The sequence below is a fragment of the Schistocerca cancellata genome, chromosome 4, assembly GCF_023864275.1.
Source record: "Schistocerca cancellata isolate TAMUIC-IGC-003103 chromosome 4, iqSchCanc2.1, whole genome shotgun sequence".
In the NCBI taxonomy this organism is placed as follows: Eukaryota; Metazoa; Arthropoda; class Insecta; order Orthoptera; family Acrididae; genus Schistocerca; species Schistocerca cancellata.
Window position 1 is genome coordinate 479,261,018 of NC_064629.1, and position 23,829 is coordinate 479,284,846.

The following is a 23,829-nucleotide window of genomic DNA, read 5'->3' on the forward strand; positions in this document are numbered from 1 at the left end:
GACAGCAGCCTTTTCAGTAGTTGCAAGGGCAACAGTCTGGATGATTGACTGATCTGGCCTAAAAGCAAGGGGAAACTACGGCCGTAATTTTTCCCGAGGGCATGCAGCAATACTGTTTGATTAAATGATGATGGCGTCCTCTTGGGTAAAATATTCCGGAGGTAAAATAGTCCCCATTCGGATCTCCGGGCGGGGACTACTCAAGAGGATGTCATTATCAGGATAAAGAAAACTGTCGTTCTACGGATCGGAGCGTGGAATGTCAGATCCCTTAATTGTGCAGGTAGGTTAGAAAATTTAAAAACGGAAATGGATAGGTTAAAGTTACATATAGTGGGAATTAGTGAAGTTCGGTGGCAGGAGGAACAAGACTTCTGGTAAGGTGACTACAGGGTTATGAACACAAAGTCAAACAGGAGTAATGCAGGAGTAGGTTTAATAATGAATAGGAAAATAGGAATGCGGGTAACCTACTACAAACAGCATAGTGAACGCATTATGGTGGCCAAGATAGATACGAAGCCTACACCTACTACAGTAGTACAAGTTTATATGCCAACTAGCTCTGCAGATGACGAAGAAATTGAAGAAATGTATGATGGGATTGAAAGAAATTATTCAGATAGTGAAGGGAGACGAAAATTTAATAGTCATGGGTGACTGGAATTCGAGTGTAGGAAAAGGGAGAGAAGGAAACGTAGTAGGTGAATATGGATTGGGGCTAAGAAATAAAGAGGAAGCCGCCTGGTAGAATTTTGCAAAGAGCACAACTTAATCATAGCTTACACTTGGTTTAAGAATCATGATAGAAGGTTGTACACATGGAAGAACTCAGGAGATACTAAAAGGTATCAGATACATTATATAATGGTAAGACAGAGATTTAGGAACCAGATTTTAAATTGTAAGACATTTCCAGGGGCAGATGTGGACTCTGACCACAGTCTATTGGTTATGACCTGTAGATTAAAACTGAAGAAACTGCAAAAAGGTGGGAATTTAACGAGATGGGACCTGGATAAACTGAAAGAACCAGAGGTTGTACAGAGTTTCAGGAAGAGCATAAGGGAACAATTGACAGGAATGGGGGAAAGAAATACAGTAGAAGAGGAATGGGTAGCTTTGAGGGATGAAGTAGTGAAGGCAGCAGAGGATCAAGTAGGTAAAAAGATGAGGGCTAGTAGAAATCCTTGGGTAACAGAAGAAATATTGAATTTAATTGATGAAAGGAGAAAATATAACAATGCAGTAAATGAGGCAGGCAAAAAGGAATACAAACGTCTCAAAAGTGAGATCGACAGGAAGTGCAAAATGGCTAAGCAGGGATTGCTATAGGACAAATGTAAGGATGTAGAGGCTTATCTCACTAGAGTTAAGATAGATACTGCTTTACAGGAAAATTAAAGAGACCTTTGGAGATAAGAGAACCACTTGTATGAACATCAAGAGCTCAGATGGAAACCCAGTTCTAAGCAAAGAAGGGAAAGCAGAAAGGTGGAAGGAGTATATAGAGGGTCTATACAAGGGCGATGTACTTGAGGACAATATTATGGAAATGGAAGAGGATGTAGATGAAGATGAAATGGGAGATACGATACTGCGTTGAGCGTTTGACAGAGCACTGAAAGACCTGAGTCGAAACAAGGCCCCCGGAGTAGACAACATTCCATTGCAACTACTGACGGCCTTGGGAGAGCCAGTCCTGACAAAACTCTACCATCATGTGAGCAAGATGTATGAAACAGGCGAAATACCCTCAGACATCAAGAAGAATATAATAATTCCAATCCCAAAGAAAGCAGGTGTTGACAGATGTGAAAATTACCGAACAATCAGTTTAATAAGCCACAGCTGCAAAATACTAACACGAATTCTTTACAGACGAATGGAAAAACTAGTAGAAGCCGACCTCGTGGAAGATCAGTTTGGATTCCGTAGACATACTGAAACACGTGAGGCAATACTGACCTTACGACTTATCTTAGAAGAAAGATTAAGGAAAGGCAAACCTACGTTTCTAGCATTTGTAGACTTAGAGAAAGCTTTTGACAATGTTGACTTGAATACTCTCTTTCAAATTCTAAAGGTGGCAGGGGTAAAATACAGTGATCGAAAGGCTATTTACAATTTGTACAGAAACCAGATGGCAGTTATAAGAGTCGAGGGACATGAAACGGAAGCAGTGGTTGGGAAGGGAGTAAGACAGGGTTGTAGCCTCTCCCCGATGTTATTCAATCTGTATATTGAGCAAGCTGTAAAGGAAACAAAAGAAAATTTCGGAGTAGGTATTAAAATCCCTGGAGAAGAAATAAAATCTTTGGGTTCGCCGATGACATTGTAATTCTGTCAGAGACAGCAAAGGACTTGGAAGAGCAGTTGAACCCAATGGATGGTGTCTTGAACGGAAGATATAAGACGAACATAAACAAAAGCAAAACGAGGATAATGGAATGTAGTCGAATGAAGTCGGGTGATGTTGAGGGTATTAGATTAGGAAATGAGACACTTAAAGTAGTAAAGGAGTTTTGCTATTTGGGGAGCAAAATAACTGATGATGGTCGAAGTAGAGAGTATATAAAATGTAGACTGGCAACGGCAAGGAAAGCGTTTCTGAAGAAGAGAAATTTGTTAACATCGAGTATAGATTTAAATGTCAGGAAGTCAGTTCTGAAAGTATTTGTATGGAGTGTAGCCATGTATGGAAGTGAAACATGGACGGTAAATAGTTTGGACAAGAAGAGAATAGAAGCTTTCGAAATGTAGTGCTACAGAAGAATGCAGAAGATTAGATGGATAGATCACATAACTAATGAGGAAGTATTGAATAGGATTGGGGAGAAGAGAAGTTTGTGGCACAACTTGACCAGAAGAAGGGATCGGTTGGTAGGACATGTTCTAAGGCATCAAGGGATCACCAATTTAGTACTGGAGGGCAGCGTGGAGGGTAAAAATCGTAGGGGGAGACCAAGAGATGAATACACTAAGCAGATTCAGAAGGATGTAGGTTGCGGTAGGTACTGGGAGATGAAGAAGCTAGCACAAGATAGAGTAGCATGGAGAGCTGCATCAAACCAGTCTCAGGACTGAAGACCACAACAACAAACACATCGTATAACACAAATTATTTTAAAAAATGCAGGTCGAACTGTGTACAGTCTGAAGGAGCTTGCTAATCAAATCACTAATAAAATTTTGTGTACGATAGCTGTTCTGACAATGTTTCTCTGTGTACCCGAAAGAATTACAGATTAGAAGTTCTTGGATCTTAGGTGTAGCATGTAACAAACATGTGAAGATATAAATCTTTGGTGATACGTGATATTTATAGTCTCTATAATTGATGAATCAAGTTATTGATTCCATAGCGCGATGAACATACGTGGAATATTTTGTATTGTTAAAAACTGTATGTGTGTACATAAAATATCCAATCAAATATAGGATCGGATACAACCAGCATCTTGGCTACACCTCTGCAGAAAATCGAATCCTTCTCCATTTCCTTCTCTATTTGAGCCGTAGAAAAAAATACTAGTAACTTGACCCTTACCCAAATCCACGCTGCCTTCAGGCGGTAATCAAAACTTTCTAACATTTGGCAAAGACGTAGTGAGGAAATTACTAAACACGATGGGGTCTATTATAAGACTGACATTTCTGAATTGTGTTTAATACAAAAACGTGTGTCACTTTTAATGTGATTTTGGTGGATAGCCATCGCCATGTTGGAAATCCTCGGAACTACTGTGGCATTGCCTTGACACGATATAAACAAAATCACGCGCACTGCTCTTGAATCCAGAACAGTAGTCGATTCAGGTGCTTTTTTTATTATGTCATGAAATATTGGAAAGCTAGGGAACAATTTTCCTCGACATGGACGCCATGAATTCTTAAAGAGTAAAAATTGCTGACAGAGCCCTGGAGCTAACAGTCTCCCGAACACCGGTTTTTATGTTTGCTTTTATCATGCAGGAAGATTTCAGATAAGCCGATGTACTGACTTCAAACCATGTAAGGGTATGTTGAACTTCAAAGTTTTCAAACTAAGAAAGAAAGGCTTGAGAAATCTTTGAAATGTTGTCGTAGATATTTTCTGAAATCCCTCCTGTACAAAGACGTCGTGTGGTTTCTTTATATCCTATATATTTATATATTTCCTTAATAGTGCTAATTTAAATGCTAATGTTTCTCATTTTTATACCATACTACTGCATGAATGCGAAATGAATTGAGCATGCAGAATTTCATCGTTCGCAAAGAAAGAAAGTAAGTCGTAACTCTCACATAAATGAAAGTTGCTGAAAATCTGTTGCGTTTCTTTCTTTATGAATCTGCTCTGCATCTTCACTGAAACCAATAAAAATGATAAATTCTGACTTTCATTTTCATTTGCAGTAATGCTACCACTAAGAATTAATAGTGTCAGTGCTTTTGTAATCCTGATCTAAATATGATTCTTTTATTGTCATCGAAAATTCTATGCCTTATTTAATTGTGATTAAGTAGTGTTTATTGCGTCTTGTCAGCACAATGACTGAAAACACAATGATATTATTACTCATCTTCCTCTAGGAGATGGTAATCAGCAAGCGTCAGTATTGTAACAGTTCTGATACTAAATGTAACACTTCTGCTACAAAATGTAATTGACTTTTCTCTTTGGATGCTAGTCAGTCGTCAGGATGAGCATTACTACAATGGGCATTTAATTCTAAAGCATTATGTCAGGGTGAAAATCCCAAAATTGCTTTTTCTCTCTTAACAACATGTGGGCAGGGTGGGTTCTTCCTTGGCTCGGGTATGAGGTAGAATGAAACAGCATTTTTACATAAGATAACTTTTATTGCAAGTTTCGTACAACTGTTTCCTTACTCGATGTTCTGGCTCAGAGAACGGCAGCTGTGTCGTTTGCAAAGCCGTCTGCTGCGGCAGCCGCGGCGTCTGATTACGCGTGGCTGTGTGTATCTCCTGTCATCGTCTCGCCCAGCTGACTGGAGACGCGCAGCACGAGGTGGCCCATTTAATTACTGTAAGCGAAGTCGTGCATCGGATGGTGATACCTTGGATGTGGCGTCCCAGTGTTTCTCTTCTCTAAGCGGCCGCGTGTGTTGTGCGTCGGCCAGCGGGGCGGTGCGGCGGGGGAAGGTCAGTGTCCCCGACTCGAACAACGGACTCCCGCTTGCCAGCCTTTGGCTGTCAGATCTTCATCCCAGCGCACAGGTGACTTCTGATGTGAGGCCGTCTCCTTCTCGTCCTCACGAGTCACCCGGGTATGTAAAACTCAGTCTTCAAATACCATTTAACTTCAGTCTTCTGGCGCCAAGGCTGCTGCTTGCTATTCCATTACAGCGGCGGGCTTGGTGCTTCTGTGTATGATGTAGTCTCCTCTTGCATGACGGTCTTCAGCACCGACACTGACTGAAAACTACTGCTACTCTTCTCTCCTTTTCTTCTTCCTCCATCTGTCAGGCTCACTGCGTCTCGCGTATTTATTCACTTCAGTTTACTGGAAGTGAACGACTTCACGGTCATTGCCTCTTCTGTCACGTTGAAAAGCTTCTTGAAGAATCTTCTTAACGTCGGTCATTGGCTCCTGGAATGTAGACGAGGGCCTTTGATCACATGTGACGACTGAGAAACACATGAGCTGGTCATTGCCTCTTCTGTCATGTTGAAAAGCTTCTCGAAGAATCTTCTTAACGACGGTCATTGGCTCTTGGAATGTAGGCAAGGGCCTTTGCTCACATGTGACAACTGAGAAACACGTGAGCCGGTCGGGCGATGCCCTGACGGCTGAATCGACAGCGTCCGCTTATGTGGAACTTGCTGACTTCATGGTCATTGTCTCTTCTGCTCTGCTGTTCTGCCCGCTGTTTGCCAGTGTGTAATTCTTCTAAATGAAACTAAGTTTTTCATTTATATTCTAATTTGTACTTCACTTCGATTTCACTAATTTCTTTACTTAAGTACCACTCAACATTCCTCCGCCCTTCGGAGAAATTCTCCCTCGAATTTACCACTCAGCATTCCTCCACTCTTCACACGGCAAAAGCACTAACACAAGCAATGAAAACTCTCGACTTAGACGATTACACACGCTTCACATTAAGTATGTTGAAAATACTTTATCAGTTTACTAAAGCACTGTACGCTCACGAATCACATAGTTCACACATAAATGGTTATAATAAGTGTAACAAATCTTGATGGCAATGAATAAACAAAAATAGATTTCTCACTTAGAAAATTACATAGCAACACTTGTTTACCCAATATTAATGCAAGAATATCCAAGAATATCTATTCTACAGTATTGTTTATTTTAACATAAGACTGTTTAATAAAGTCTGAAGTACAATAAACGAAATTAATACACTAATGCTCCAAAGTAACCACTGAAGTACACCAGTTAAAGAGTGTGGTATCCAGTTCACAGGGATTTGATAAAGTGGTATATTATTATTTGGCTTATTTTTTCGTCTTAAATAAAAGACAACTGTACAAAGCAGAAACACCAACACAAAGGTTCCAGATACACCCTTTCCTAGCAGTATAATTTTAGTTTTGTTTTCACCTTTTAATTTTAAGACATGTTGCATCATAACAATGGCATCAATTTTGCCTTGCTGCGAGTTTATGAACATATCTAATGACTTCAGAAGGGAACTGTCAAGGGAGTAATTGACGTAGGATAGGTTTTGTGTAGGAAATGCTTTGCATGGCGTTTTCTGAAAAGAGTGAACAACATTGTTATGAACCTACCAACCTAGTAAAAACAAAAACAAAGAAGGAAGGAATACATTGTTAACTACAAGATCAACATGTTTCTACGATAAACTTTTTTCTTAAAAAATAAACCATTACCATTTATTTATTAATTATTTACATTTGTATATTATCCACAGTCTACTATCATTCCACTAGGACATTCGCACCCTTGGTCGAAGACTGTATGATGCCATGTGTGTATGTTGTGCTGGCGTGGCCACTCTTTGTCCTTTTCGGACACTTCCTCCACCCTTCCCCAAAGCAGAAACTATTGTTGAAGGAATTACATCTGGAGTGCCCTTAAAAGGTTTTAAACGACTTGCATGGACAATAGTAGTTCAGGTGGGCAGTTACAGTTTAACGTCGACTGATGACGTGATCTCAATAATTTGATAAGGACCTCTGTAGTTTGCTACAAATTTTTTCGTTTTTCCTTTTGCAATGTATGAGGTTGACAGCATCAGCCACTGACCGATTTTGTAATTTGGATATTTAGCTTGGGCATTACCTAATCTTTCCTGTCGTTCCAAAGCCTTTGTATTAGATTTTTGAACCTTTTTCCATACATCCTTCACCATTCGACTGAAATCTCTTACTGTTTCTCCGACTTTTCCGTTTTTCTGCCTGATTACATCAAAAAGGGACGGCATTTTTCTCCCATAGACCACTTCATAAGGTGACATGCCAGTTGCTTCATGCGTTTTGGTGTTGTATACCGACACGATTATTGGTAAATACGTATCCCAATTAGAATGTTGTTCGTTAATATAATAATTAAGCATCTTGCCAATTGTCCGATGAACTCTTTCTGTGCGTCCGTTGCACTGAGAGTATAACGGAGTTGTGCGTAATTTACGTATTTTTCGTAAGTGGCATAGCTGTTTCATTAATTAAGACATAAAATTAGATCCCTGATCTGTGATAATAGCTTCTGGTACGCCAAATTTAAGTATCCAGTTGTTAACTAAAGCTTGGGCTGCAGTATTTGCTTGCTGATCTGGGAGACTCACCATAGCTAGATAGCGTGAAAAGTGATTTATAATCGTAAGAACATACTTATTACCAGCAGGTGTTTTATGAAATGGCCCGTAGAGATCCAGTCCACAGATTTGAAATGGACATGAAGCCTCGGGGAGCCTCTGTAAGTGTATTTTTGAACGAGAAAGTTCAGCTCGTTGTGCGCACGTAATGCAATTACGAACGTACTGCGCCACATCCTGCTTTCTGGTTTGCCACCAAAATCGCTCTGCTACGCGTCTTTCGGTTGTCTGCTGTCCACCGTGTCCTGCAAGGATATGATCGTGGGCCTCTGTCATTATTTCTTGTCTAAGGCGTTGGGGAACGACAATTCGCGGTCCAAGTTTTGTTTTACGGCATAATACACCACCTTCAAAGCAAAATTGTTTTTGAGTTGCGTATTTTTTGCATTCTGTATCCTCATCTTTTGCCTTTCTCCAGTCCTCAGTATCTCAGCCTCTTGCTTCCAAAAGTACTATTTTCCGACGTAGGCACTCTGCATTCGTGTGTTTTTTGCCTGGTTTATGGATAACTTCGAAATCCATTTCGGAAAGACACAGGGCCCAACGGATGAGATGGCTAGATGGATCTTTTAACCCAAGCAACCATTTTAAAGCTGCGTGGTCTGTAATAACCTTGAATATCCTACCATACAAGTAGCATTTAAAGTATTTGATGCCAAAAATAACACTTAACAATTCTTTCTCCGTTGTGGAATAATTTCTTTCTGCCGTTGTTAGTTGTCTCGAAGCGTAGGCTATGGGGTGTTCCGCGCCATTAATATTCTGACTCAAAACAACTCCTACTGAATGACCACTTGCGTCACAGGATAAAATAGATTCTTTATTATAATCTGGGTAGGCTAATTCTGGACTGTGTGTTAACTTATCTTTAAGGGTTTGAAATGCTGATTCACAATCCTCAGACCAATGAAATTTTGCACCCTTTTTCAATAATTGGGTTAAGGGTCGGGCAATTTCAGCAAAATTGAGAACATATTTTCGGTAATACGATGCGAGACCAATGAAACTTTGTACTTCCTTAACGCATTGTGGTGTTGGGAAGTCCTTAACTGCCGAAATTAATCGAGGATCTGTTTTAATTACTTTTTCACTAATGACATGCCCTAGGTATGTAACCTCTGTCAATGAAAAACTACATTTTTCCATATTTAATGTTGATTTAGCTTTTCTAAGTCTCTGAAAAATATTACGCAGACGCACAGCATGTTCATTAATGTCTTTGGGGAATACAATAATATCGTCTAGATATACACAACATTGCTGAGTTTTGAGACCTCGCAATACTCCAACGAGTAGTCTTTGAAAAGTTGCTGGTGCATTTTTCAAACCGAAAGGCATTCTTTTAAATTGCCAGTGGCCTCCAGGGGTAGAAAATGCTGTTTTATGCCTATCTTCAGGTGCAACTTCCAATTGATGATATCCGCTAAGTAAATCGATTTTTGAAATAATTTACTGTTACCCAAACTGTCAATGATATCTGTAATGTTTGGAAGAGGATAAACATCTGAGATAGTTTGTTTGTTAAGGTGTCTGTAGTCACAACAGAATCTATATCTTTTCGTACCGTCGGGAGACTTCTATGGAATAATTACAATATTTGAATAATAAGGCGAATCAGAATATTCTATAATTCTATCTTTTAGATGCTGTTCTAAAAATTCATGCAGTACTGGCTGTAAGTGATTCGGAACTCTATAAGGCTTCCAATAAACTGGGGAGGGGGGGGGGTATTTCCTGTTGGGATCATATGCTGTATGATATCTGTTGCTGGCAGTGGACCTTCTGCATTAAATAAATGTTGAAACTCAACTAAAACTGCTCCTATCGTGTCTCTGTTATTTCCTTTCAAATGCTCAATCTTCTGGCGTAATGCGGTTTTATAGGCGTCAGGTTTCTGACCATCAGTAATATCTGACCAAATGAAATCTTCGTCTTCAAAAGTACTGACTGTAGCTACTAATATTCCCTTATGCAACTCTTTGTCCTCCACTCCGAAATTGTCAATATGTACCGGTAGTTTTCTTTCACCCTCAACATCTTGAACCCGTACAACACTTCTACGTACAAAACAATGTGATACATCTAATTCCTCATTTTCCTCTAATGGCTCTATTAAACATATTGTATCTGTAGGTACCTCGGGGTCAGCGGTCATAAAGAAAAGTTTTACTGCGCCAAATGGTATCTTATCCCGCGAATCAACCTTCAAGGATGTTGCACGCAGTGTAGTTGATTTTGCTTCCCGGTTGGGGAAATCTTGCTGCAGCGGGGTCTTTGCAGCGGTGTCACCTATCTGACACACTATTCCACTAAGTTCAACAATTTGCTGTCTGAGGTCGATTTTAGCGCGATGTTTATTCAGGAAATCCAGTCCTATGATCGCGTCGTACTCGTCAGTCACCTTTGTTACCACTTCTACATCTTCTTGAAATTGTACACCGTGAATATAGAAAATCAATGATGTACATCGTAATGACTTCACTGTACCTCCTCCTACCCCACTTAATCTATACCTTGGAGGGTCATATTTCCTTTCTCCAATACATTCATTACTCACTATTGATACGTTTGCGCCTGTATCCACCAGTATCCTTGCCTCTTTATCCTGTATGGCAGCAGATAACCAGCATTCCGCCTTCACATTCGCTTTAATGGCATGAAATTTTATTGGGAAAGCCTGGCGGCAGTTCCGACATTCCCGTTTGAGTTTAACTGATTTCTATTTCCAAAAACCGTTTTTAGACCTGCATTCCTTGAATGTGTGACCTATTCTTTTACAGTTAGTGCATTTAGGTTGTCTGCAATTTTTTGCTATATGTTCCCGTCGATCTCACCTAAAACATCGTGCTCCTGCTGAAAATACATTTCGCTTCTCCTTGTATCTGGTGGCAATGTCTATTTCTTCGAAAGCTGTCGCCACAGACACAGCTTCTGCAAAATTTTTAGGAAACTCTGCCCTCACACGACGGGACGTTTCAGGAGGTAACCCACGTAAAAATGTATCAAGAGCTCAGTTTTCTGCCTCTTGTAAAATAACTTTATTTACTTCTTTACTAGTTGTCAACTGATAGGTGTTAATATCAACTTTTCTAATCCTATCTACACTCCTGGAAATGGAAAAAAGAACACATTGACACCGGTGTGTCAGACCCACCATACTTGCTCCGGACACTGCGAGAGGGCTGTACAAGCAATGATCACACGCACGGCACAGCGGACACACCAGGAACCGCGGTGTTGGCTGTCGAATGGCGCTAGCTGCGCAGCATTTGTGCACCGCCGCCGTCAGTGTCAGCCAGTTTGCCGTGGCATACGGAGCTCCATCGCAGTCTTTAACACTGGTAGCATGCCGCGACAGCGTGGACGTGAACCGTATGTGCTGTTGACGGACTTTGAGCGAGGCCGTATGGTGGGCATGCGGGAGGCCGGGTGGACGTACCGCCGAATTGCTCAACACGTGGGGCGTGAGGTCTCCACAGTACATCGATGTTGTCGCCAGTGGTCGGCGGAAGGTGCACGTGCCCGTCGACCTGGGACCGGACCGCAGCGACGCACGGATGCACGCCAAGACCGTAGGATCCTACGCAGTGCCGTAGGGGACCGCACCGCCACTTCCCAGCAAATTAGGGACACTGTTGCTCCAGGGGTATCGGCGAGGACCATTCGCAACCGTCTCCATGAAGCTGGGCTACGGTCCCGCACACCGTTAGGCCGTCTTCCGCTCACGCCCCAACATCGTGCAGCCCGCCTCCAGTGGTGTCGCGACAGGCGTGAATGGAGGGACGAATGGAGACGTGTCGTCTTCAGCGATGAGAGTCGCTTCTGCCTTGGTGCCAATGATGGTCGTATGCGTGTTTGGCGCCGTGCAGGTGAGCGCCACAATCAGGACTGCATACGACCGAGGCACACAGGGCCAACACCCGGCATCATGGTGTGGGGAGCGATCTCCTACACTGGCCGTACACCACTGGTGATCGTCGAGGGGACACTGAATAGTGCACGGTACATCCAAACCGTCATCGAACCCATCATTTTACCATTCCTAGACCGGCAAGGGAACTTGCTGTTCCAACAGGACAATGCACGTCCGCAAGTATCCCGTGCCACCCAACGTGCTCTAGAAGGTGTAAGTCAACTACCCTGGCCAGCAAGATCTCCGGATCTGTCCCCCATTGAGCATGTTGGGGACTGGATGAAGCGTCGTCTCACGCGGTCTGCACGTCCAGCACGAACGCTGGTCCAACTGAGGCGCCAGGTGGAAATGGTATGGCAAGCCGTTCCACAGGACTACATCCAGCATCTCTACGATCGTCTCCATGGGAGAATAGCAGCCTGCATTGCTGCGAAGGGTGGATATACACTGTACTAGTGCCGACATTGTGCATGCTCTGTTGCCTGTGTCTGTGTACCTGTGGTTCTGTCAGTGTGATCATGTGATGTATCTGACCCCAGGAATGTGTCAATAAAGTTTCCCCTTCCTGGGACAATGAATTCACGGTGTTCTTATTTCAATTTCCAGGAGTGTACAAAGCATTCTAACGACTCGTTTTGCCTCTGAGTGATAGTGTTTAACTGTTCCCTATAAAATCTACAGCTGTTCTGTTTTTGAAAACGTGTAAGTAATCCTTTCTTCAGTTTCTCAAATGTTGAAGCATTCCGTAATTCTTCATGGTATAATACGTGTGCTTTAGCCTCTCCTATCAATCTCAACTTTGTCATTTGTAAGAGCGGTTCATCTGACCATGATCCTAACTTTGCAGCTGCTACTAAATCATCAAAAAAGGCTGTTATGTCTTCGCCAGGTTTACCTGAAAAAGGAGTTACCAAGGCTGCTGCTGAGGAATCTAGGGTGGAAGGATTGAACTGGTTTGCCTAACCTCACTCAACTGTTTAAGTAATGCATTATTATCACTTTTAAGCTGTGCTATCTGATTATCGAAGCTCTGAATAGCTTCCTCAGTACTAACCGCTTATGGTGCTGACTCCGACTTTGTACGATTTCGTGTCATCATTTTAAAAACTGTTAGTTACACAATCTTACTACACTGAATGAAAAAGATGTTTAAATATTTTCGACAAACTCTTAAAATCATGAGAGAAAATACACTTGTAAATAAAGAAAATATTACGACTGCTATGCAAACCTATATCCTTTCACACATTAAACAATACTAACTGTGAACCTTTAGTTATTGTCCTTCATACCTCATATTGAGCCAAAGGATTTTTCTCCGACACCAAATGTAACAGTTCTGATACTAAATGTAACACTTCTGCTACTAAATGTAACTGACTTTTCTCTTTTGATGCTAGTAAGTTGTCAGGATGAGCATTACTGCAATGGGCATTTAATTCTAAAGCATTATGTCAGGGTGAAAATCCTAAAATTACTTTTTCTCTCTTAACAATATGTGGGCAGAGTGGATTCTTCCTTGGCTCGGGTATGAGGTAGAATGAAACAGCATTTTTACATAAGATAACTTTTATTGCAAGTTTCGTACAACTGTTTCCTTACTCGATGTTCTGGCTCAGAGAACGGCAGCTGTGTCGTTTGCGAAGCCTTCTGCTGAAGCAGCGGCGGCGTCTGATTACGCATGGCGGAGTGTATCTCGTGTCGCCGTCTCGTCCAGCTGACTGGAGACGCGCAGCGCGAGGTGGCCCATTTAATTATTGCGAGCGAAGTCGTGCATCGGATGGTGATACCTTGGATGTGGCGTCCCAGTGTTTCTCTTCTCTAAGCGGCCGCGTGTGTTGTGCATTGGCCAGCGGACCGGCGCGGCGGGGGAAGCCCAGTGTCCCGCACTCGAACAACGGACTCCCACTTGCCAGTCTTCGGCTGTCAGATCTTCATCCCAGCTCACAGGTGACTGCTGATGTGAGGCCGTCTCCTTCCCGTCCTCACGAGTCACCCGGATATGTAAAACTCAGTCTTCAAATACCTTTTAACTTCAGTCTTCTGGCGCCGAGGCTGCTGCTTGCTATTCCATTACAGCGGTGGACTTGGTGCTTCTGTGTATGATGTAGTCTCTTCTTGCATGACGGTCTTCAGCACCGAAACTGACTGAAAACTACTGCTACTCTTCTCTCCTTTTCTTCTTCCGCCATCTGTCAGGCTCACTGCGTCTCGCGTATTTATTCACTTCAGTTTACTGGAAGTGAACGACTTCACGGTCATTGCCTCTTCAGTCACGTTGAAAAGCTTCTTGAAGAATCTTCTTAACGTCGGTCATTGGCTCTTGGAATGTAGGCGTGGGCCTTTGATCACATGTGACGACTGAGAAACACGTGAGCTGGTCATTGCCTCTTCTGTCACGTTGAAAAGCTTCTCGAAGAATCTTCTTAACGACGGTCATTGGCTCTTGGAAAGTAGGCAAGGGCCTTTGCTCACATGTGACAACTGAGAAACACGTGAGCCGGTTGGGCGATGCCCTGACGGCTGAATCGACAGCGTCCGCTTATGTGGAACTTGCTGACTTCATGGTCATTGTCTCTTCTGCTCTGCTGTTCTGCCCGCTGTTTGCCAGTGTGTAATTCTTCTAAACTAAACTAAGTTTTTCGTTTATATTCTAATTTGTACTTCACTTCGATTTCACTATCTTATTTACTTAAGTACCACTCAACAGTATATACATCAGCAGAAATTTGAATAATCCACACTGCGTCTCTTGTGTAGGAAGCATGAATTGCTGGACTCGTGATGTAATCTATTTCCCTCGTAAACCTTGTATTTTAAATATTGTTTGATAGAGACAACCGAAGATTATCGGTGAAGTGTACTACAAGAACAGCGGCAATCATATTTCCTGTTCCTAAAAAATTAGTACATTTTTACTTCAATTTTTAAGATTATTAAATGCGCCTGATGTTTCACACTTCAAAGCGGTTTAAGAAAAAGCTGTTTTATATAGCTATTTCCTTTATTTAGAAATGTCTTCAATCTCTATTTAAAAGGTCATTAGCATTCTTATGAAGCTTTCGTAATAAATATGGCAGCAGTACAACCGGAAAGGGAAAAAATAACATCTCATCGTTAAGGTTACTGAGAGGAATTTCAACATATGAAACACTTAAGTAATAACACCAATGTTTATTCCTTTAAATATATTTTTGCATTAGTTAAATGTTTGACATCAGGATGCACCATTAATCTAATACTGACAGTCATCGAGCTGAAATTTCATATGGTCTGATATAAAAGGCTAGCAAGGATATTGGGTCTGTGAAAGGGTGTACAAGGAAAATGAAACGGAAAGACAAGTTTATTAAAACTGATGTTCTAAGACATCAATATCGTGTGAATTTCTGGCAGAATCTTTACATCAAAATTGAGACTGGTCGACTGTAATGAAACAAACGAAAACTTAATTTCACTGGTAACTGTCTGAATATCTTGCTTATGGGGACTAGAAATGTTTGCTAGTTTAATCTCATAATGTTTATGATCTCATACAATAAAAGACAGTTTTAATTACAATGTTCTGTGACTATGGAATACGAAAAGGAATCCATCGTTGTTGCCAGGGCCCTAGTAGCAGTGTGAAACATCCTCAGATTTGCTGAGGAAAAGAGAAATTAAATGAAAAAAAACCACTACTAATTTTTTGAAACATTCACCGCTTTAATGACTTATTTCGTACCTATTGCAAAAGACTGTAAGTATATTACGAAGACCAGGAAGGCTATATGTTTTCCTTGCTGAATGTACAAGTTTTAGGTATATTTTACGTGGAAAGTACTTATGATGTCATTATGAAATTCTTGCAGCTTGGTACAGGCATTATTCAATATTTGAAAATGCTTTGGGGTAATGGACTGTAACATGAGAAATTAACATTTTTTTATCTGAATACTAATATTTTAACAAAAAATATCACGTAGAATATCTCATAACATTTTCCTGTAACACGAAATTGAGCCGAAACATTTTAAAATAGTAAACATATAAATTACAAGTGCCTGTGAAAGTTTGAGCACAGTTATTATTATAGTTTTACAGAAAATGGTACTTGTAATTTAAAAATGCAAATTTGAGAAACGAAGCTTTAAAATCTATTATCTGTTTAGAATATTCCAGCCGCATAAGTTGGATTTTCAAGGTCTTCGATCTCATATAACGGTTCTATTTTTACACTTTTTGTGTTGAAGTTTGCTTTCATAATCATTTTGTACACTTTCAGCATTTCGTATTCTTTCCGAGTCTATTGCAGCCATGGATTGAATTGGGAGACAACTTGGTCTTAGTCCTAGCCTCTTCGGAACATCACACTTAATCATATTTATTTTATTGTAAACAGTTACGGTCCCCAAAATGTAAAGCATGAATTTAAAGAAAAAGAGACTTCAAATTACATTATTCACACTTTCACTGCAATTTTGTGTTTTTCCATATCGACATGGTTCAAATGGCTCTGAGCACTATGGGACTTAACTTCTGAGGTCATCAGTCTCCTAGAACTTAGAACTACTTAAACCTAACTAACCTAGGGACATCACACACATCCATGCCCGAGGCAGGATTCGAACCTGCGACCGTAGCGGTCGCACGGTTCCAGCCTGTAGCGCCTAGAACCGCTCGGCCACCCTGGCCGGCTCCACATAGACATTTTCCCAGTAATGTTCCATTTGATAATTTCTACGTATCGGCTTAATTTCTTCCATAACTGCTGCAGATGAATTACATTTGTGTTCATAGATTTCTCCTGTATTTTTCAATTTATTGTACTTACACCATGACGATGGACCAGGTGGACATAAACTGTGCTCAGGTTTTGCATCTGTCGATATCGTATGGAAAAATAATCTCCAAATTGCCTACCTCATCTCACTTACACATTTGGTATTCCACCTTATACGAAGCGCGTAATATCTCTGCAGTTTGTCTATGACACCATCTGTCAGAGTATTCCTACCTCACAGAGGCTTTCCATCAGCAAGCTGCTTTCCTACTAATTTTGTTTTGGGCTGCCTCAGTCTTGACCCCATTCTCTTCTGAATGTGACCAATACATCCAAGCTCTTTTACTAGGGTGTCAGTACCATAAGGTTTCAATTCTTCAATCATTAAGGAAATTGACGTGTTTAACGTTGTACCATGAGACAGACCTTTCAAAAATTTTCTTTGCCACTTCAACTTCCATACCACCACGGCTTCCACTACAGTTAACTTGATAGCGTTTAGAACGGTTATTTTTAAGTCTGCCAGGGCATTTGCAATAATTTGATATAATTACATCATTCATCTTTGCAGTGTCTCGCAAAAAATTAAAAGATATAAAATATATGTTATTGAAATTGTCGATGAGGCTGCGTGGCGATTGTTCCCATTTATTTCACTATTGAATTATTTCTACTTTGCTCTATATCCACAACCACCTTCAACTGCCATCCTCATCCATAAGATGTAGTCGTAACAGCAAAGTGAAACAGTTTTTAAGTGTGGGTGCAAATGCCCCAAGATTAGTCCACGTGACAGTAACATCAGGAATTCCTCCCGTGCGACAAACCCGTCAATAAACGATCGGAAAATATTTGGTGGTACTGATCAGAATAACAATTTCCATAAATGTGCCAATCGTTTTTTATTGGACAACAAAGATTTGAATATCAAAATATTTAAAGTAAAACTGTCGAAAATGATATTGAAAGGTCCGGTTTACAGGTAACTACAGTTACTTGTGAAATAAAAGAAACGAAAATTCCGATTTCTGACACCTAAAAAATTATTAATGGCTGGAGGCCAGTATGAAATGTACTCGTCTTTTCTTCCCATCACAGACATATTCTAGGGTGACAAATCAGGTGAACAGGCAGATCAGACAAGGATCATTACATTTATTAAGGCGGTTTTTGTTGTGAACACCAGTGTGGGCCCTTGCATTCTCGTATTAGGATCCACCATATGGTACTCTGCTCATGATGAGTAATACAGCAACGATTATCATTTTTGTCGTACATTGGCGAGCATTCCTCGCAATACCAAAAGGGGGTGTTGGAGGTACTTTGAGCCTACCTTTTGGAAATATCCTAATCTAGTCTGGTGCTTTATGTTTAAAAATTTTTAAAAAAATATTTCTTGTTTCTAAGGACTTCTTAGAGTCTATAGCCCTTTTAAATTTTTCAGTAAAACTTAACCCAAAAATTTAAGTGTTTGTAGAAAATGTGACTTCTTGCAACAAATGTCATATTCATCTGTTGAGTGTCAGGACTTTCTTACACATCTGTTACCATTTTAAAAGGTATGTTGTAACTTAAAATCAACAACAACTAAAAAATTTTCAATTTTTTCAAATGTTTTGTGGTGGCCATAAATTATCCCTGTACTCGGTGTGAACATTACAGAAAATGCGCTGGTGTTGGTCAAATTCTGATAAACGATATTTTCATTTTCTGTACCATACTTATACATCAGTACCTGTCTAAAAGTATGTTGTTAATAAAATTTAAATACATTTATCGAACTGTGTTCCTTTTCTTAGGTTTCTTGGCGATGGGTACAAAGCACCTCTCCCTCGTCCCACCTCTTTCATATTACATATTATGGAAAATGCTTTTTTATTGCTTCAACAATTACAAAATCCGTTTTGTTGAAATATGCAATAGCTCACCTTACGACATTACCAAGACTTGGAGGGATATGTTTCGAACACCCTTGTTTGGATTTTGTGTACGAAGGTGCATAGCTTTTTACACAAATAAACAGCCACAGAGCAAAGTTACAGTTCATGAAAGTGAATGAGGTGAGTCGGTGCGAGAACGCAAACTTGATGGTGACAGAATAATTGTATAAAGTCCGTAAGTCCTCTCAAAGTCGTTATCAGGGCAGCAAGTAATAGTGTATATAGCAATCAGTAGACTAATCATGTAGTGAGATCACAGATTCCAGTACTGATTCACGTGGATGATGTCAATCGTGTCTACTCTCAGCATGATATGTCAGCAGGGAAGGCGCAGGGCTCGCGACTTATCTAGAGTTGTCGGACCCCGTAACCTCTTATACTCGCCACGTCGATATCTGCTCTGACGGAATCGATGTCCGTATCTGGACGATATACATGAAAATGTGTCTTGAGAACCACTGCTTACTGTGGCATTTCATTGGATCGTTTACGGACACGATGGTGCACATCTTAGCGCCACAAACAAAAGGGAGGCTCACTGAAGAACACCACAGAATGCCACTCAATGTACCTGTTTATTCCAGCTTTACAATATGCAAGTTTATGTTGTCTATAGTATGGTATCAGTGGTAAACTATGTACGACAATTCAAGATCTCACTCTAGCTTCCAGCAGTCTTTTCCCGATAGTTCGTGGCGGCACTCTGCCTGTTAAACCATGCCCTAATACTGTTGTCCCGGGTCAATTCGTAGGTACTCGTTGTGCAGTCATAGCAATAAGGCGAACTGTCTGTGCGATCTATCGGAATGACGCTCGCATGTCCATTATGTAAATAATTTCGCCTTTTTTCAAAGTTCGAAAGATGGCCACATGTAGTATTTGAATGGTCTCTGGGGCCGGCCGGAGTGGCCGTGCGGTTCTAGGCGCAACAGTCTGGAGCCGAGAGACCGATACGGTCGCAGCTTCGAATCCTGCCTCGGGCATGGATGTGTGTGACGTCCTTAGGTTGGTTAGGTTTAATTAGTTCTAAGTTCTACGCGACTGATGACCTCAGAAGTTAAGTCGCATAGTGCTCAGAGCCATTTTGAAACGTGGTCTCTGGGAATGCTGTGGTGCACTGTCCTCCTGAAAAGTTCAGCCACGATGTATTCCCATCAATATCTGTTTGTCTAAACGGTATTTTCCTGTAATGAAAATAAGGTGTCATAAAAATGAAGTTTTAATTTACACATCGCACAGACGTAGAACACTTTGTATGTTTGTGGATGTAGATGAAGAAGAGATAGGAAATACGTTTCTGAAGTAAGAAAATGACAGACATTAGATGGAACAAGACATCTGCAGATGACGACGTTAATTCGTAGTTATTGAGAGTCTTGGCAGACCATACCATGACAAAATAATTCCACCTTATGTGCTAGATGTATGAAACAACAGAAGTACCTTCAGATTTCAAGAACAAAGTAAAAACTCCTGTTCTAAGGAAGTCAACTGCAGATAGGTCTGAGTAATAGAGATTCATCAGGTTAATAATACTGCTTGATAGTAACACGAATTAGTTGCACGAGAATAGAATGTCTGGTAGAAGCAGATCTCGGGGGAGATCACTTTGGATTGCCATGCTGACAAAGTATCGTAAAAGATTAACTAAGAAAGGTAAACTTCTATTTACAACATTTGCGGATGGAGAGGAACTTCTTGCAATGTTGACATGAAAACATTTTTCGAAATTCTTAAGGTACAAGAGATAAAATACCTGACGTTAAGGGCTGTATACAACTTTACAGGGTATCGTACTGCAGTTATAATACTCGATGGGTGCTAAAGGGAAGCAACAGCTGAGAGAGAAGAGTGACAGAGTTGCGTTTTAAACCCGATGTCTCTTTTATTAACTTGAATATTTGAATGGGATGTTCCCAATGGCTAATGAATAAACAATGTAATTGTTTCCAGGGCTAAGGAATAATGACAATCACAAACGGCCAGTCTTTGAATAATTAGTATCGTTATTAGGATTATATGAAAGCGTGGTATATGTTCATTCGTAAATGCAGCTGACTGCAGTGATCCTCCTCAGTTTACGTTATTAGGATTGTTTAAAACTGAATCATCTTCGTAACTTCTGAGCATAATTCCCAGACTTCTGTTATAGTTTCAGTTTCTCAAATTATCTGGTGCAAACATAAATTCAAGCAAGCACGACCATAAAAATCTAGGAATATATGTACGGAGAGGTATAAAATGTAACGACAGCACAAAATTAGTCGCAAGTGAGGAGGGTGGTAGGCTGGGATCCAATGGAAGAATCCTCAGGAGAAGGGAAGCAGTTTACCAAACCCTGTTGCTCGTCAGTAAAGAATCCGTACTTGATATGACTAATAGAGGAAATATATATTATCCAAAGAAAGGCAGCACGTTTTGTTACAGGTTCATTCAGTAAACGTGAAAGGGTCCGGGAGATGCTCAGACAACTACAGCGTCAGACCATGCAAGGGAGACTTTCCCCATCATGGCTTTAATGTTAACGTTTTGAGAGCGTACGTTCCTAGAACGGTATGCCAAAATATTGCTTCCTGCTACCTATATCCATTAACCTGGAAGATTCATTAATGCCACAAATTATTTACCGTCACGTCTTCCGAAAAGATGGGATTTCTATTTAATGTCTTAGGCTGTCCGTCTTGGATTACACTCTAAAATTGTTATACACAGTGCACCCCATTCAGTTTCTAAGTACATACCTTCATATTCTTCCTTTTATTGCCTGTTCAGATGATGTTTTCAGAGACTGTATCTCTAGTGGTTTACTGATTAGACCTTCTGACAGGACAGCATTAGGTACTCTCCATCCGTTGTGCGTAATTATAGTATCACTGTATTCGGGATCGATAATGACAGTCTTTCTTAACAAGACTGGTTCAGTATCTAATCTTAGAAGACAACTTCACAATATTATTTAGTGCTCCACCATCACGTACAATGGATAAATTTTTTATGTATTCCACTAACCATAATATTTCATTATGTTTGTAGATATGTTCTGTGATGTCTAAAACAAAGAAGATTTTAACATTATGTTTCTATGCACCTTTCTTGAATGTTAAATTAATAAACTGATCGTTTCATTGTTAAATATCCTGAAACGACAGTAGTCAGCACATAAAATACGGATATGTTTTGCCTTTCTTGCAGGCTACAGATTCAAGAAGTATACAAACGTTGCATCCGGCTGCTGCGTGCGTTGTATGTGCCACTGCCTGAAGAGGATAATATCAAGTCTATTACCCGTGCCAACAGACACGTGAGTATCCCTGAAAGTAATCCAATTTAATATACTTTATTTAGAGTAAATGTTAACAATGATTCTTAAAGAATATGCTAATGGTTAGGGTCACAGGAGAATGATAGTGTATCTGACTCAAACTAAAGTAGATGAATGTTTAATGTGAAGTACTGAAATAAAAAGGCTGAGGTAGAGTTTCGACAGTAAGATTTACACTGAAAGGTCAAAGCTAACAGAACTCATACATAGTTTTCTGTTCAACACCTAGAACTCCGTGTGCACATCTAATCGATTTTGTTTCCAAATCGGTTTTTATGTTCATACACCTTCAAGTGACAATCAATATTCATTCCTAAAATTTTGTTTCTGTTATGTAGTCTATGAAGTTATCATCTACTTTTAATTTAACAGTGTCATTTTGTCTCTTCAAACTGAAATTCCTGCCATTTGTAGTCTTTATATTCAATGCCACTTTAATGCGTATTGACGAATCGTAAATATACTTTAGGGCTGCATTAGCTTTCTCTGCAAGAAATATTCTGGTTTCTCAGCGACTATAATATTGATCTCACCAGTAAAGATAATTTTATATCGATGACTATCCCCACTGGAATTTTCTTTCACCTATGACGAACAATAATGGCCTTAATATACTGTGTTAAAGAACTTCTGTTTTAATTTATTTTGTTTCTGATAAATGTTTCACTAAAGATTTGACCTTATTTGAGATTTGGGTGACTTTACTCCCTTTACTTGTACCCTAATCTGCTAGTACTGATTGGAATCAGTCATTAATTGCAGCACATTTCCCTGATGATTGTAATTTACTTAGTAGAATATTATGATCTTCAGTATTGAAAGATCTAAGAACATGCCTGTGACACCCTCATTATTGCGAAGAACATCAGATAACACTTTTGTGAAATCTTCTATTGCTGTTTCTGTATTTGTAACATTTCGAACCAAAACCGTGATTCATACAAAAGATCGTATTTACTTAAGTTATTCGTTAATCAGTCTTCCGTAATTGGTTATATTATTTTTGAGACGGCTGGCGGCATTGAAATGAGCCAGTAGTTCTCTCAGTTTTCTGTATTACCTTTTATGACCAGACACAAAACTATTGCCTACTTTGAATAATCTCAAATGTTCCCTGATGCGAATAGCTCACTTATTACGTTTGGTATGGAGCTTCTGGTCTCTGCGTATATAGTTTAATCACACAGACTGGTGCCCCATCTAAACCTGCTGACATTTAAATTTGTTTTTTGGGTTTTGTACCGTTTTAATAGCTTCAAGGTCTGTGGTTGGTGATAGCGTCATTTTATTTAGTGCACAAATATTTATAGGCGTTGTATGTGGTTTTGGGAATTCGTGTTGTAATTTCTCTGCAGTACTTAAAAATGTTCACTGACATAGTTTGGTGAGTGGTGTGTATCATTTATTAATTACGTCCCTCGCTTATCAGTATGTTATCACACTTTTGTTTGTCTCTTCATATTTTTTGTTTAATGACGTCCCTGAGAGTTTCGCATATTATTATTTGAGTTGGTATGTAGTGATATTTTGGTGGTTACAAAACGACTCAAATTCGCAAAGAACTTCGCAGTTTGAGCTCACTTATCAGCATGATGTGGCACCCCCTCTGACCTGAACGCGCGCAGTTATTCTGTTGGCAAGGGTAACATAAAGTCGTTCTGTCCTCTCCTAAGACAAGCTGGCCCAAAAATCCAGATACTGCACTATTCGACCAGTCGCCCATATGGTGACCTATAATGAGGTCCCTTTCAAACTCTGTCATGTGTTAATAACGCTGTCTCATACGATAACGCGGCATCTCCAAGTCAACAGTGATCACTCAACGTGTGACGCTGCCCACACCGTTTATTTACTCTACCCGGCCTAGTAAAAACATCAAATACGACCAACACATGTGCACTCTAGTGGACGTTCTACTGCTCACAGAGATTTACAACTCTAATCATGTACAGAACCACCGATATCAAATGGTTCAAATGGCTCTGAGCACTATGGGACTTAACATCTTAGGTCATCAGTCCCCTAGAACTTAGAACTACCTAAACCTAACTAACCTAAGGACATCACACACATCCATGCCC

The 23,829-nt window shown here is 40.3% G+C and overlaps 1 protein-coding gene across 1 annotated transcript in view; it reads left to right on the top strand.

Annotated features, from left to right (window-relative positions):
- Positions 1-21,757, top strand: part of LOC126184269 (uncharacterized) — a 324,304-nt gene extending 302,547 nt beyond the window's left edge. Inside the window, exon 3 of the mRNA XM_049926643.1 lies at positions 21,619-21,757. Coding sequence (XP_049782600.1) covers positions 21,619-21,757 — 139 coding nt within the window. The remainder of the gene's footprint in view (positions 1-21,618) is intronic.
- Positions 21,758-23,829: the final 2,072 nt, after the last annotated feature.